This window comes from Acinonyx jubatus, chromosome E1 (genome assembly GCF_027475565.1).
Source record: "Acinonyx jubatus isolate Ajub_Pintada_27869175 chromosome E1, VMU_Ajub_asm_v1.0, whole genome shotgun sequence".
Classification (NCBI taxonomy): Eukaryota; Metazoa; Chordata; class Mammalia; order Carnivora; family Felidae; genus Acinonyx; species Acinonyx jubatus.
This window is the reverse complement of record NC_069397.1, coordinates 19368366-19383870: the sequence shown is the minus strand read 5'-3', so window position 1 is coordinate 19383870 and position 15505 is coordinate 19368366. Positions and strand designations below refer to the sequence as shown.

Genomic DNA, 15505 nt, shown 5'->3' with positions numbered 1-15505 from the left:
ATCAGAACGCGGGACCCTAGGAAGGGGGCTTGGCTGTCGGGCGCGCCCCGCCCCTCCCGCGCCGCCCCGCCCCGCCCCTGGCTTCCTCGTGACCCGTGTCCCGCCCCGCTCGGCCGGGAGCACCCCCGGCTGATTGGCCCCTCCGCGGCGTATCCTCCGGCTGGCAGCCAGGCGGGCGCGTCACGTGGCCGAGCAGCGTCCAGGGCGCGGAGGCGCGGGCCGCCAGGAATGGACCGTCAGGCCGCCGGAGCCCGGGCGCTGGGGGCCGCCGAGCCGCCTCGGGGGCCGCCGCTGCCGAGCGCGCGGGAGGCGCCCCCCAGCCCGGGGGTGAGCGCGGCCGCCGCCTGCGGCGAGGGGCGGGAAGTTGCGGGGCTCGCGGGCCGGGCCGGGCAGGGCCGGGCGAGGCGGGGCCGGGCGGGGGGCGCCGTTTGGGCGCGCGTTCGCGCTGGAAACGGCCGGGCCGCGGCGGCGCGGGGCCGCGGGGCGGGGCCGCCGAGGGCGTGAGTAGGCGAGCGGGAGCGGAGGGGAGGCTGGCTGTCCCGGGGGCGCCTCCGCCTACTTGCTAAATGGGAAGCGATGCCGTTGACCGAGAGCTGGGGGCCATTGCCCGGGGCCTGGAGCGAGGCCAGGTGAGGGCGGCAAGGAGCCCGCCGTCCCCGCAGGACCTGTGTCCATGGGTGGGGATGCACAGCTCACCCTGAGCACCACATGATGTCTCATGCGCTCTCCTTTTCTGTTTACTGAAACCAAAGGCCCGGCTTGACGCAGGGTTTCCAGAAACTTGTTTTCATTTGCGCGCCAGACAGCTCCTGGTTTTCCAAAGACCGTTATTACGGGCATCACCTGCCCTTGTTTACAGTCAGTAAGTTCTGCTAGATGGCGAGCTCCGTGAGGGTAGGAATCCCCTGGTTACTGCTGTTAACCCCGCGCCTAGCTTAGGGCCCACCACGATAGACAGCTATTAATCGGAGGAAGGAATGGAATGCTTGTTTAAGCATCAAAGATGGTACTAAACCAGAGTAAGATATGAAAGATGTAGCGCTAGTGAAAAAAACAAAAAAACTTCCGCGTGCAGATAGGATGGACTGATTTTATCAGGACGTAGCAGATAGGGATGTGTGCTTTCTCTCCAAGGTGACAGGGTGGGGGTGGGGGTGCCTGCAGAGGTGTGGAGGTGAGGCAGTACCCGACAAATGGCTGGGAGCTGGGGACGCAGAGCCTCAGGGCCAGGGGAGAGAACGGTGCTCAACAGGTCGACGGGCTGTGATGGGGAGGTGGGAATGCCATGGTCAATTTTATACTCCTGCATGGAGGGCTGTTGAAGATTTTTGAGCAGAGTGGCGATTGATGCTGTCAGCTGGGCAGGGGGCTGTGACAGTGGTCCACCCGAAGGGTCCGACCAGCTGACCTGCAGTAGTGACCCCGGGTTGTCATTGACTACAGAAGAGGGAGTTTATTCCTTAAATCTGGGGATGACGACATCATGAGCTAATTGGGGCAGGTGCCAAGTACAGTTTCGATGTAGGGGCAAAGAAGGTGGATTTAAATTCAACAAATGCTACATTCCTGCCCTGTGCTAGGTGTTTTCATAAGTGTTATCCCCTCATAAGCCCCTTGCAAGGTCAGGACGGTCATCTCCGCTTTCCCCAGAAGGAAACCCAGGTATGGTGGTTGAAGTGATGTATCCAAGGTCACACCCTGAATGAATGGCAAGAGCTGGGATTAAAACCAGGTCTTTGGATGCAGGCTGCGAACATTTCTTGTTCCATTTAAAGTGGTCTTGGAAGGGACAGGATTTCAGGAACTTCTGAGTGATGGGAGCAGAGAAGCATATGGTTGGCTGTGGGGGAAGAAGTATTTCCCTTCAGTGACACTTAGGAACTAAAGCTCTGTTGCCCCCATGTATCAGGAGACAGAAGTTGAAAGAATGTTGAGTTACTGAAAAGGTAGAAATGAACATGGAGGTAGCAACTGTGGGGAAACAGCTACCACCGCTAGGGCTGAGGGAACAAAGGAATGAGGTTGGAATGATTACAGTTTACAGGCTCAGGGGCACCTGGGTGGCTCAGTTAACTTCGCATCCGACTCTTGGTTTTGGCTCAGGTCATGATCTCACTGTTCGTGAGTTCTAGCCCTGCGTCAGACTCTGTGCTGACAGTGCATAGCCTGCTTGGGATTCTCTCTGCCCCTCCCCTGCTCGCTCTCTCTGTCTCTCTCAAAATAAATAAGTAAACTTAAAAAAAAAAAAAAAATTACAGGCCCAGAAGAGAGCCTTAGCAGAGCTGAAATTCCAATCTCGGAGGAGGAAGCACAGCCCCCAAGTACTGCTGGGGTCTCTGAGCTTGGAGGAGGGGTCCTGAGGGCCTGGGAGAGAGAGCCCAGTGATGAGGTTGCCTCTGCAAGTGTTGGCAAAGTGTAGACGGGATCGAGCGGAAGGTGCTGCTGCCGCAAGGGCGGAGTGTTGCTGGGGTGGTGTCTGCAGAAGGAGGAAAGGGCGAAGCCCTTGGCTCCCCAGCCTTGCCACATCTATAGGGCAAAGCAGAGATGTGGGTCGCAGCGCCCCAGCCCCACCCTCACAAAGGTGAGGACAGAGGGGTGGGTTTGGGGCTGCAAGGCAATAGCTTAATACTGGGGACACCCCAGATATCCGAGTCCTGGGTAATTGTTTCTTCTTCCTGCAGGCTGGCTTTGTCCCAGCTGACCACTCCGGTCAGGAGAGAGACACTGAGAAGGCCATGGATCGGCTAGGCAAGTAGGCGGTGGAGACTGGGCTGGATGTGGGGGGAGACCAAGGAATCGAGGAGAGGGACAGTCCCTGTGTGTTGTTTACCTTCTCTTCCTGGCCAGTTCTCTTTGCTGCCTTTTCTGCCTAGTGTTTCCGTGGCATCCTCCTTTGGAAGCCCCGCTGGAGCTTCCTGAAGGGAAGGCCTCACCTTGTGACCAAACCCTTCCCTTCTATTGAGAAAGACACCACAATCCTACAATCCTGTCTTCATATTCCAAATGAGGAAACCGAGGCTCAGAGTAAAAACGAAAAAAAGATTGTGGTAAAACACAAATATAAAATTTACCACTTAATAATTTTAAAGCGTACAAGCCAGTGGCGTTTCGTACCTTCACAGTTCTGTGCAACCACCACGCTTATTTAGCTCCAGAACATTTTCAGTACTCCAAAAGGTCACCCTGTGACTGATAAGTAGTCCCACCCCATACCCCCTTCCTTGAGCGATTCCGCCCCCCCGCCCTCCCTGCGCCAGACCATTAATCTTTCTGTGGATTTACTTGTACTGGACAGGCGAATGTGAGTTGCGTGCAAATGGAAGGGTATGCTACGTAGCCTTTTGTGTCTGGCTTCTTTCACTCAGCATGATATTTTCAAGACTCATGTAGCATGAATCAGTACATTCCTTTTTATGGCTGAACAGTTCCATCGTCTGGATATAGTACATCTTGGCTGCTTATTCATCAGTTGATAGGCATTTATGAGTTGTTTATACCCTTTGGTGATTGTGAATGATGCTCTTATGAACACTTTTGTACAAGTCTTGCCTAAATACCTGCTTTCGATTCTTTTGGGTATCCGTTCAGGAGTGGAATTGCTGTGCTGTGTGATGATTTTGTGTTTAAGTTACTGACGAGTCGGTTGAGTACATTTCAGCTCAATCACACAATTCAGAATTGACAGAACTGGGGTTTGGAGCAGGGTAGTTTGGCTCCAGAACCCATGCCCTGACCTATGACTTTTGTGCTTATAGCTGGTATTATTATACAGCGTTAATAGCATGGCTGTTTTTAGGCTGATTCTTTTCCCAGCTCTGACCTGGCATCACCATGTACTTGGGGTCCATTATCCTTCCCCAGACTTTTATTCTATTATCTTGATACCTTTTGAAAATATACCTTCCAGCTCTCCCCAATGTCAGGAGGAGGGGACGTGGTGGCTGCCTCTGTGGCTGATGGGTTCTGCTCTTCTGCCTGCTTTCCTCCCACTGCCCCTTGTCATGTGCTCTTTGATGATGAAGAGAGAAATACACAAGTAAAAATTAAAGTTTGTATTGTGAAAGCTTATCATCTGCCAGATGTGCTTTGCCTCAGTTACCTGTAAACTACTTAAATATATAAACTGTGCTCGATTTGCTTGATTCCCTGTGTACATAAGACCTGACAATTAATGGCCTCGTTTAAGGCAAAAGATTTTATTGAAAAGAAATGATCAATCCTACTTCGAAAAATGTAAACAGAACAGTTTTTTTTAAGTGCTCAGGTGGCTAAAGAACTCTGTATGCTTGTTTTACTCTTGCCCTCTTAGTATGTCTGCCAAACATTTTCCAAGCACATGAGTAGTCCCTGTGTAGTTGCTAGTGGTTTTAAAACCTTCCTTCTGTTGATTTCTTAGCCAGTGGAGCACAGAGCATCCCTAATGGTAGTCCTGCCCATGGTGAGGGCACCCACTCGGAAGAGGAAGACTTTGCCGTGGAGGATGAGGATTCTGATGGGGACCTGAATACCTGGGAGCTGTCAGAAGGAGTGTCCGACTGCCCGCCCAAGGAACAGGCTGCTGATCTTTTTAACGAGGACTGGGACTTGGAGTTGAAAGCAGATCAAGGGAATCCGTATGGTAGGTGTGGTGTTTCTAGGGTCCCAGACCAGGTTACCTACCAGGCTACCCCAAAGGCTGACAGTTTGGATGAAGGACCCACATCTGTGAGCTCAGCCTGATAACCTTTTACAGAGCTGAAATTTCTGTGACAGCTTCTCTTTCATGTTGGGGGAAAAATGCAAATTTCACAGTTGACTTTATAATGCATCAGTTTTAACATGAAAGCAATGTTACTCTCCTAGAAATGTCTGTGTGAATCTAGCTGCTGCAGACAGCAGTGCTCTTCTGCGGTTGCTTCCTCTGCACTAAGAACCGTCCTCTGAGAAGCACAGCTTGGGCATGCAATCCTTGAAGGAGGGCTCTGCCTGTGTACTGAAAAAAAATTTTTAATGTTTATTTGTGTTAGCGCAAGCGCGTGAGCAGGGAAGGGGCAGAGAGAGACGGAGACAGAATCCGAAGCAGGCTTCAGGCTCCGAGCTATCAGCACAGAGCCCGACATTGAGCTTGAATCAAGCACGAGCCGTAAGATCATGACCTGAGCCGAAGTCAGACGCTTTGGCTGAGCCACCCAGGCACCCTGCATGTGTATTTTTAAACAAAGACATGGCTAGTGTCTGTCCCCTAGACATTTTTTGGCTATGTATCTTACCTCCCCTTCTCCTTTTAATCTGTTTTTTTTTTTTTTTTTAATTGCTTGCAGATGCCGATGACATCCAGGGTTGCATTTCTCAGGAGGTCAAACCTTGGGTGTGCTGTGCCCCGCAAGGAGATATGATCTATGACCCCAGTTGGCACCACCCACCTCCGCTGATACCCCACTATTCCAAGATGGTCTTTGAAACAGGACAGTTCGATGATGCTGAAGATTGAGTGTGCAGCTTTTTTGCCTGGGGGGTGGGTGCACCCTCCAGATGAAGGCCTGTCTTCCTTTGTTTGAGGTGAGATGTCATATTTGAGGACACATTCCCAGTGATCCCCGAGTCGGGCACACAGACTGGTGTTAAATTAGGTCCTGATGTCCTCCAGTTCTGCTATTGTTGTTGTTGTTTTTATTGAGCTCCTCCTTGGAACGTGTGAGTGTTCGTGTCTGTGTCAGGAGGAGCTGTGTTCTTTATAAATAAAGGTAGAAAAAATTTGATTTGCTTTTGTCTCCCCCACCCCCCCCCCCCCACCCCTTTAATTAGATACTTAAAGATAAAGCCTTACTCCTTCAGTTAAAGTTACCTGGCTTACATTTTTAAGGCTTGAGGTACTTGGACCCTTAAAAGTACTCTGTACAAGAAAATAATGTTTTGGCCAGGGATTGGAATCCAAGAGACGTTGATGACTTTGTGACTGATTTCTCTTCCTGTTGATGAAAAATTGACCGTTTACTCAGTTAACAAGGGCTTTCTGCAAGTTGGAACACTAAATGGCAAATAAATTAAGCCAGCAATTATATAGCCCTCAATTGGTATGAAAGGATTTTGAACTCTGCTTTCCATTTAATCTTTTACTCTTTATAATTACTTATATGAAGTCACTGTTTTTTTATTTTTTATTTTATTAAAGTTATTTTTATTTTTGAGACAGCGAGTGAGTGAGCGCTAGTGGGGGAGGGACAGACAGAGAGGGAGACACAGAATCTGAAGCAGGCTCCAGGCTCCGAGCTGTCAGCACAGAGCCCAATTTGGGGCTTGAACTTGTGAACCATGGGATCATGACCTGAGCTGAAGTCGGTTGCTTACCTGACTGAGCCATCCAGGTGCCCCTGAAGTCACTATTTTTTTAATTGCCTAATTTTGTTTTATTTTATTTTTTAAAAAGTTTTATTTATTTAAGTAATCTCTATACCCAACATGGGGCTTGAACTCACGATCCTGAGATGAAGAGTCATGTGCTCTCTGAGTAAGCCAGCCAGGTGCCCCTAAGTTGCTTTATTTTAGAGATGAGAAAAAAAAAGACAAAATGTTTGGACTTCTCCAAGATCTCACAGCCAGGAAATGGCAGAACCGTGCCCTAAACCCACACGTGACTTTGGAGTCTGCTTTCCTTGGCTGCTCACCCCTGTGTGAGAACACGCCTAGAGGCGGGATCTGGGGACCATGCGTTGGCAGGTCTGCGATGCACCAGACTAAGTCACCTTTACCTCTCTGGCAAGCTCAGGGATTGCTTCTTAACCTCCCTGCCTCCCTGTTGAAGCTGATTCAAGAACAAGTTTCAAATCTGAAATCTGAGTCAGCTCCATAGCGGTTAAATGAGCATTTAACCATTTACATGATTTTTCAGAGGCCCCACAAAGTGTGTGAGCAAGGCAGAACCTGATGAGGGAAAGCAGTGGCTTTCACTGTGAGGGGCCTCATGACCAAAACTGTCCTAGGGAGAAAAAATGTCCCCTCCACTATCCTTGCTGATGGGACAGTCATAGACCCTGTCACTATACTGCTCTGCCTTGTCTCCTCTTCCCAGTGTCAGAGCTGATTAGACCGGCATGAGAACAAGCATTTCTTTATTCTTTTTAAAAAAAATTTTAAAGTTTATTTATTCTGAGAGAGAGAGAGAGAGCACAAGCAGGGGAGGGACAGAGAGAAGGAGAGACAATCCCAAGCAGGCTCTGCGGTGCACGGCCTGATGCGGGGCTTGAACTCACGAACTGTGAGATCATGACCTGAGCTGAAACTGAGTTGGACACTTAACCGACTGAGCCACCCAGGTGCCCTGCAATGATTTCTTATCAGTGTCCTAAAATGAATAGTGCTTTTAGGTACTCAAAATGAAAAAAAACAAACCCAACAACAAATATCTATCTTTTTAAATCTCTGAATGCTGAGCTGAGAAGTATCAATCTCATGGGGAGAGACTATTAATATTGCTTAGTTTGGCCTTGTACCATGTGCAAGAATCCTTTCTTCTAGTCACTGCCTCAGAAGGGGCCCATCCACTGTTGGCTAGTGGTCTTTGTGAGAAAATTCTCCGTTGTTTTGAGTTGGAATCTACCCCCACATGGTCCTGGTCTGCTCTGTGGTCCTGACTTCCTTTCAAATATAGGAAATTAGCAATCTTTTTTTTTTTTTTTTAAGTTTATTTTAAGAGAAAGAGAATCCCAAGCAGGCTCTGCACTGTCAGCACAGAGCCTGATGTGGGGCTTGAACCCATGAACCCTGGGATCATGACCTGAGCCAAAATCAAGACTCAGACATTCAACCAACTGAGCCACCCAGGCACCCAGAAATTAGCAATCTTATCCTCTCTCTGGCTTTTTGTTTTCTAGCTAAACCGTCAATAGGCAGTTGCATATATGTGTCTGGCATCAGAAGGGACAAGGAGGAGGGCGGAAGGAGAGGGCATGTTATGGGGATTTTTGAGGTTTTGGAAGGTGTTGCAGCATTGACAGGTTGAGATTGTTCTGTGAGGGTGTGTAGTGAGGAGAGGGCTGAGGACAGAAGCTTGCAGTGCATTTGCAGCGAAAGGCTAGATGGAAGGTCGGACCCAGGGCCAGGCTGTGACAGTGGAGGAAAAAGAGAACCAGGTGAGCATAGGTGTCAGTCAAGCCAAATCTAAGAAGAGAGTTTTGTTTTTTTTAATTTTTATTTAAGAATTTGTTTTTCTTTAACATTTATTTTCAAGAGACAGAGACAGAGTGTGAGTGGGGGAGGGGCAGAGAGAGAGGGAGACACAGAATCTGAAGCAGGGTCCAGGCTCTGAGCTGTGAGCACAGAGCCCAACGCGGGACTTGAACTCACGAAATGTGAGGTCATGACCTGAGCTGAAGTCGGATGCTTAACTGACTGAGCCACCCAGCACCCCTAAGAAGAGAGTTTTAAGGAGGGAATGACCATCTTTTACAGAGAGCAAGTAAGATGAAGGCTAAAAAGGGCATTTTGGGATGTAGGAATTAGAAAGTGTTCATATAATGAGGCGCCTGGGTGGCTCAGTCCATGAAGCATCCAGCTCTTGACTTCGGCTCAGGTCATGATCTCACGGTTCGTGAGATGAAGCCACGTGAGCATCGGGCTCCAGGCTAAGAGTGTAGAGCCTGCTTGAGATTCTTGCTCTCCCTGTCTCTCTCTCTCTGCCCCGCCCCTGCTTGCACCCTCTCTCAAAAATAAATAAACATTAAAAAAAAGAAAGTGTTCATATAATGTACTGGCTTGGGGCAGGTGCAGGGGTGGGGGCATGGACATTTCAGGCTAAAATGTTTTGGGGCATGCATGTGGCCACTTGAGCTGTGCCTTTGGCACTGTTGTGTCTCTTGACTGGGGGCAATGGTGACTTCCAGCCAGCTTCTCTTGGGATGTGTGAGCCAGCCTGGGAGGAGGCAGCGATGGGAGAGACAAGAAGGGAACGGAGAGAAAGAAGCAGAAGGAAGCCAGTGGAGAAATGTAGGTGCCTGAGGGACTGTTCGGAGGAACAAGAGAGAAAACTTGATTCTGACCTTTCTTTCAAACAATGTCATTTACCAAGCAAGGAATCACAACTGACCACAGCAAAAATCTTGAGTGAGGGAAAGGAGAGTAAATACGTGTTTATCAAGTGACCAGATGACATTTGTGATATGCCTTTGTTTCTCTCACGCCCTCTCTCCATGTAAGCATGCTGTTCGTTGCCTTAGTGGAGGCATGTGACACGGTCAAAGACAGCCAAGACATTTTTCTATCTTCTGTTTTACAAAAAGGGGCTTATTTTCTTTCTAAATGTTTCTTTTTCTTTTCTTTTCTCCTCCCTCCCTCCCTCCCTCCCTCCCTCCCTCCCTTCCTTCCTTCCTCTCTCCCTCTCTCTTTCTTTCTGTTCTTGTAAAGAGGCAACAGGTTTTGGACCAACAGACTATGTGTCTTGAAGAAAGACAGTCCTCAGTCCCTCTCCCCCAAGCCCCCTGGGTTGTGAGAAGAAAAATGCAGAAGACAGATCTGGGAAGGCTAAGAGCAGGTGGCACATGAGCCCTGCTTCCTGGCGTGTCCTGGGAGGTTAGGTCCTCAGAGCGTGACAGCTGTTGGTTCTCGTAGGCAGTCAGGACCATCTTGCAGGAAGGTGCTCAGGCCTCAAGCGTGCAGAGAACCTGATGGACCCAGAGGGGCCGTGGGACAGGGAGAACCTTTGAAGACGGACATGAGCTTACCTTGTGCCCACTGCCCCCACTTGGTACTGCATGAGGATGTAAGGAGAACCACAGAGGCCCCGGTGGAAGCTCAGGGTTGGAAAGTAAGATGGTCAGAACGTCAGTTTTGCTTCTCGAACGCCGCAGATGCAAGAGAAGCAATATTAACAGAAACTTACCAGATGAGAACAAGTTATTGCTTGGGCCGGGGGATGTAGGTCATCAGCCCGGCAGAGATGGTGTATGGAAAGAATCACTGTGGAGCGGGGGCACCTGGGTGGTTCAGTTGGTTAAACGTCTGAATCTTGATCTCAGCTCAGGTCTTGATCTCAGGGTCATGAGTTCAGGCCTGTCGCTGGGTTCCCTGCTGGGCGTGGAGCCTACTTAAAAGAAAAATTCAAGTATCATGGGTTGATTAATACCAGAGTGCTGGTAATTTTTTGTTTTTATGTTCTGTCTGGATGGAAAGCTTTCAGTTTTGGCACTGAAGCAGAAGAAACAGAACCATGCCATTCATAATTTCTGTAGGTAATTTTGTGGGGGTTTTTGATGGCTCCAGTGTGTTTCTGTCTGTTATGACTTTCTTCCCTTTGGGAAATTCTGAGGGAAGGCACCCTTTCACGCTACCCCTAAATTAGTTTGGTGCTGTGCTTAACGTGGGGACAGTTTGGTCATCATGAGACCCCAGGAGGGTATAGCGGGTGAGTGAGTCTTCCCTCACTTTGTTCTCAAATACCTGAGTGGCTGGGTGGGTTGACCGTAAAGGCTGCAGGCGACCACTCCTACATATAGAAGTGACTGGGTGGACTGAGCAAAGTTCCACTGCACTGAGGACATTTGAGACTGCCTTCCAGGAAGACGGAAGCACATTCATTGGCTAAGTAAATACCTTGGTGCTGCACTGCCCTTGGTTTTCCAGAGTTTACCTTCTTGGACCCAATCTTCCATAAGATGGTTGGAATATGGAGAAGGAGAAAACCCCAGACCCTGGCTGTAGCCTGTCTGGATTCTGCCTCCCAGTTCTCCCAGGCAGACTCCCCACGCAAATAACAGAATGCTGGATCCAGAGGACTGTGTCTGTGTGTGTGTGTACACGTGTGTGTGAGCGTGGCAGGCCAGGGAGAAGAAGTTGGAGGGCGTGACAGGAAGGCAAGCAGCGGGGCTGGCTCCAACTTTGTTGACTTAGTGAGTCTGGCCGCAAAGCGAAGGTCTTTGGAAAGAACGGCCTCTCCGCTTCTGGCAGTTTCTACTGAGCTGGTTCCAGGACTGAGCTAGATCCTGCAGGTGTTTATGGGCAGGAGGACAGTTCAGTTGGGTTCCAGGGCACCAAGATTTTCAGAATGCCGCGAGGGTCTGTACTTGACAATGGCCCGTGGAGTAAACATAGCCATGGTTTCTGAAGAAGATCCTTCCCTCCACCTTACAGGGTTTTTTGGTCCTCCCCTTGGAGTCCAGAGAGAGAACGTTCCCCAGGAGGCACGTTTCCAATTCTGACCATTGCAAGGTGCAGTTGCTTTGCCTTAAAAAAAAAAAAATTTTTTTTTTTTCTGGTGAGATAATTTTGATTTCAGCAGCAATTTCCTCTGACCACTTCTGAGCTGTTGAATAAACGTGGCAGATAGAGAAGTTAGGGCCGTGTGTTTGGCAACCGCCGGCAGGTACCTGAATTTCTCCTGGCTGCTGCCTGTGGCCTTATTCCGATTCTCCAGCTGGTGGCGGTAAAGACCCATCGGCACACTGCCTTCTGCGAGATCCACTGGGCGAGGGTCGCTGGAGCTGAAGCTGAGCTGGCTCAGGGCTACTTACTTTCCTGAGAACGGGCTGCCCGAGGGTTAGCAATCCACTTGTGAATCCAGAGGCAGGATTTACTCCTGATTTTAGAGATGACATCTGTCAGGAAAGATTACTGTGAAATCTAAGGGAAGGGTCATCCTCGTTACGTGCCCCCCAACACCTACCCCAGAGTCTGGCGCATGGTGGGTGCTTAGCATATGCTTGCTGACTTCAAGCAAAGTGTGCACATATGCGAAGGAAAGGAAAACACGCTGTGCTGCCTCCCTGTGCCAGATGATATGTTAGGTGGTTTTCCTTATGAAGGAAGGCTTATTAATTCTCATTTTACATAGGGAGGAGTTGAGGCCCAGGGAGGTGAAATAATTGGCCCTTTGGCCTCACAAAGGTAGGATTTGACCTGTTATCTGGGCTTCTATGTTTGCTCTGCCAAGATGGGAAACACTGAGATTTAAGATTTTTAAAAAATGTTTATTTATTTTTAAGAGAGAGAGAGAGAGAGCACAAGTGGGATAGGGACACAGAGAGAGGGAGACACAGAATCTGAAGCAGGCTCCAGGCTCTGAGCTGTGAGCACAAAGCCCAACGCAGGACTTGAACTCATGAACTGTGAGATCATGACCTGAGCTGAAGTGGGATGCTTAGCAGACTGAACCACCTAGGTGCCCCAAGGAAAACATTGAGATATAGCAAAAGTCTAGGACGAATTTTGTTTCAGAAAAAGCAAGGGAATGCAATGCGGGTTTGATCTTTACTCATTGGTTTCTTTCTTTTTTTTTTCCAGTTTTTTTTTTAATGTTTGTTTATTTTTGAGGGAGAGAGACAGAGTGCAAGCAGGGGAGGGGCAGAGAGAGAAGGAGACACAGAATCCCAAGCAGGCTTCGCACTGTCAGCACAGAGCCCGACATGGGACTCGAACCCACAAACTGTGAGATCATACCCTGAGTTGAAGTTAGATGCTGAGCCGACAGAGCCACCCAGGTTCCCCAATCAGTTTCTTTCAGAGCACCTGCTGTATGCCGTGTGCTGAGGACGGAGAGGTGGGGGACCTGGTTTCTGCTCTTGGGGGGCTCAGAGCCACAGGGCAGGGTGGCAGCACAGGAGGACTGCCCAAGCCCAGCGTGCGGTGGGAACCCAGAAGGGGAGGGCGCTCCAGGTGACCACTCCAAGAAGAGGGCCCCGGGGCTGAGCCCTTGAGGACTTGGCCAGGCAAGTAGTGGGGGCAGAGGCACTGCGTGTGCTTCGAGAGGACTCGTGTATTTGGAGAGCTGGTGAGGGATATGGTGATGGTGATGGCAGGTGATGAGAAAAGGGGCCTGAAACCTATGCCAAGGGGCTTGAGAGGTGTGCAGCAGGAATGAGCCACGGGCAGACCCTCATTTTCAGAAGATCCTTCTAGTTCCCGGTGGAGCATGGTGGTGGGGGCCAAGATGGAAGGCAGGGAGCGTCTGGGAGCTGCAACCTAGTGAGAGAGGGTGGTGACCTCAAGCAGAGTGATAGCTATGGAGACAGAGGGACACTGACAGATCGGAACTGGTTATGGAAGGTAGAGCTGGCAGGAGTGGGGACGGACCGAGGGTGGGAGGAGGGATAGGAAGGAGTCTGGGAGGACCCTGGGGTCCTGGCACAGGCAACCGGGTGGATGCCGTGGGCTCCTCCGTGTGCATGATCTTTGCAGCCCCTGGACACTTGCACACCCACTGTTTGTAGAGGAAGGTTCTCTGTGCTCCACGTGTTCAACTTTGTTCTCAGGGTTTGGAGGATACCATTGGGCGGTGCAGCCCTGTACCTCCAACGTGTGAAGGTCATGCCTCGGAGTACCCTTTGTATTTCCTATGCTTTTCTCTCTCCCAGAGAGAGTCCATCAGATGCTCAGGAGATGGCACTCTGTCTTTACAGGGTGACTGGGGTGGACGTTCTGGTTACCTTTCCTACATCCATCCCTCCTCCTCTTGAAGACCACCCCTTTCTCCTGCGGCCTGTGGACCTTGGGAAAAGCTACCCCCACCCCTGGACGTAGGGGCAGGGCATGGAGTTCAGGCCTAAGTTAACCCTCATCATGGAATCTCTAGTCCCCTGTATTAGTCTCCTAGGCTGCCTAACAAATTGCCATGAATGTGGTGGCTTAAGACAAAAGAAATTTATTTTTTCATGGTTCTAGAGTCCAGAAGTTCAAAGTCAAGTTGTCAGCAGGGCTGTGCTTCCTCCAGAGGCCCTAGGGGAGATTATGTTCTCTGACTCTTTCAGCTTTTGGTGGCTGCCAGAATTCCTTGGCTTGCAGCCACTCACTACAGTCACTGCCTCCTCTCCTTGTGGCCTTTCTCTCCGGGTCTGTCTTCTCTTCTGTCTCTTATAAGGGTGTATGTGTCATTGGATTTAGGGCCCACCCTCTAGTCATGGTAAGATCCTTAACTTAATTGTATCTACAAAGACCCTTTTTGCAAATAAGGTCACATTCAGAGGTTCCAGGGCTTAGGAGGGAGGCATATCTTTTTCTGGTGGGAGGGGGCTGCCATACAACTCAGTGCAGCCCCTGTGGATGGCAAGATAGAATGAAACTGGGACCATGATGACATCATTGAGCCCCTGTCAACCAGCCCAGAAGCCTGTTACTTTAGGACTTCCAGTTATGTTATTCAGTAAATCCTCCTTAATGCTTCAAGCCCATCTTTTTTTTTTTTTTTTTTTAAAGTTTATTTATTTTTGAGAGAGAGTGCAAACAGGGGAGGGGTAGAGAGAGAAGGAGACAGAGAATCCCAGGCAGGCTCTGCACTGTCAGCACAGAGCCCGATGTGGGTCTTGAACCCACAAACTGTGAGATCATGACCTGGGCCGAAATCAGGAGTCACGTGCTCAATCAACTGAGCCACCCAGGCGCCCCGCTTTAAGCCAGCCTGATAGAACCTTCCCCATCACTTGCAGCTGAATGTGCCCTGACTCCTGTATGTGCCCTTCTGTAGGCCGTTGGGTGTGAGGTCACGACAGTTGGAAGTCTCCTCTGCTGGGCTCTATTGTTGTCACTCTGTGTGACTTGGGCGAGTCACAGCCCTGCTGACCATCGGTGTGAATATATAAATGGGGCTCATGTCCCTGTAAAAGGCTCTTCAAAATGGAAGCCACTGCGGTTTCTGTTGTTATGGCCTCTGCATTCCAATAAAGTTGTAATAGAACTGGAAAGGGGCCAGACAGTAGAGTGATGAATGGCTTTTACCACGAGGGCAAGCTCCCCAGTTAGGATTCTTCAGCCTGGAAGAATGAGGGCTGAGGAGGACATGTAATACCAGTCCTTTATATGATCAGGCATATCGACAAGGTGGAACAGCCTTGTTCATTAAATCCCAGGATGCTTAGAAACCTAGGGCGCCACTCCTAAGAGTTTGAGAAGCTATTTCAGGGTGGACAATAGAAGATGCTGCTTTGCGTGGTAGGGAGGTGAACTTGAGGCTCTCGGGCAGCCGGGTGTGGTGCACCTGCAGTCAGGCCGACCAGGTTTCCACTTCTGGCTCCAGCTATGTGAGCGTGGGCAGTCTGCTCTTCTCCCTGACTGTCAGACTGCTCACTGGTGAACTGGGGCCAATAACCACTGCTCCCCAGCTCTGACACTCATGTGACCAGTTTCCCGCTTGTTCCTGCGGGTGGACTGACTGCAGACCCCCCACTCCCGCACGAGACCCCGGGTCCTCTGCCTCACTCAGGGTCCACTTGAAGCAGTTCTCTCCTACCTTTCCCTCGTTGTCTGCTTCCCCCTTCCTTCTTAGATTATTCTTGTGTGCACAAAAACCATGACTGTCTCAGGGGCGCCTGGGTGGCTCAGTCGGTTGAGTGTGTGACTGCGGCTCAGGTCTTGATCTCACAGTCATGGGTTTGAGCCCTGAGTCGGGTTCTGTGCTGACAGCTCAGAGCCTGGAGCCTGCTTTGGATTCTGTGTCTCCCTCTCTCTCTACCCCTCCCCTCCTTGTGCTCTGTTTCTCTCTTTCTCTCTCAAAAATAAACAAACATTAAAAAAACCCCAACAAACCCACTATGATTGTCTCTCCAAT

The 15505-nt window shown here is 50.0% G+C and overlaps 1 protein-coding gene across 3 annotated transcripts; it reads left to right on the top strand.

Annotated features, from left to right (window-relative positions):
- Nucleotides 1-164: 164 nt before the first annotated feature.
- On the top strand, nucleotides 165-5738 carry COPRS (coordinator of PRMT5 and differentiation stimulator). 3 transcript variants are annotated; one of them, XM_027034447.2, is made up of 4 exons: nucleotides 165-327; nucleotides 2682-2748; nucleotides 4397-4618; nucleotides 5301-5738. In XM_027034447.2, the coding sequence occupies exons 1-4, from the start codon at nucleotides 229-231 to the stop codon at nucleotides 5468-5470; spliced, it is 558 nt and encodes a 185-aa protein (XP_026890248.1). In that variant the 5' UTR covers nucleotides 165-228; the 3' UTR covers nucleotides 5471-5738. The 3 variants fall into 3 exon arrangements, with proteins under 3 accessions (XP_026890248.1, XP_053067670.1, XP_053067671.1); XM_053211695.1 differs by having other exon boundaries at nucleotides 2682-2752; nucleotides 4401-4618; XM_053211696.1 differs by lacking the exon at nucleotides 165-327 and adding an exon at nucleotides 481-629 and having other exon boundaries at nucleotides 2682-2752; nucleotides 4401-4618.
- The last annotated feature ends 9767 nt before the right edge of the window (nucleotides 5739-15505 follow it).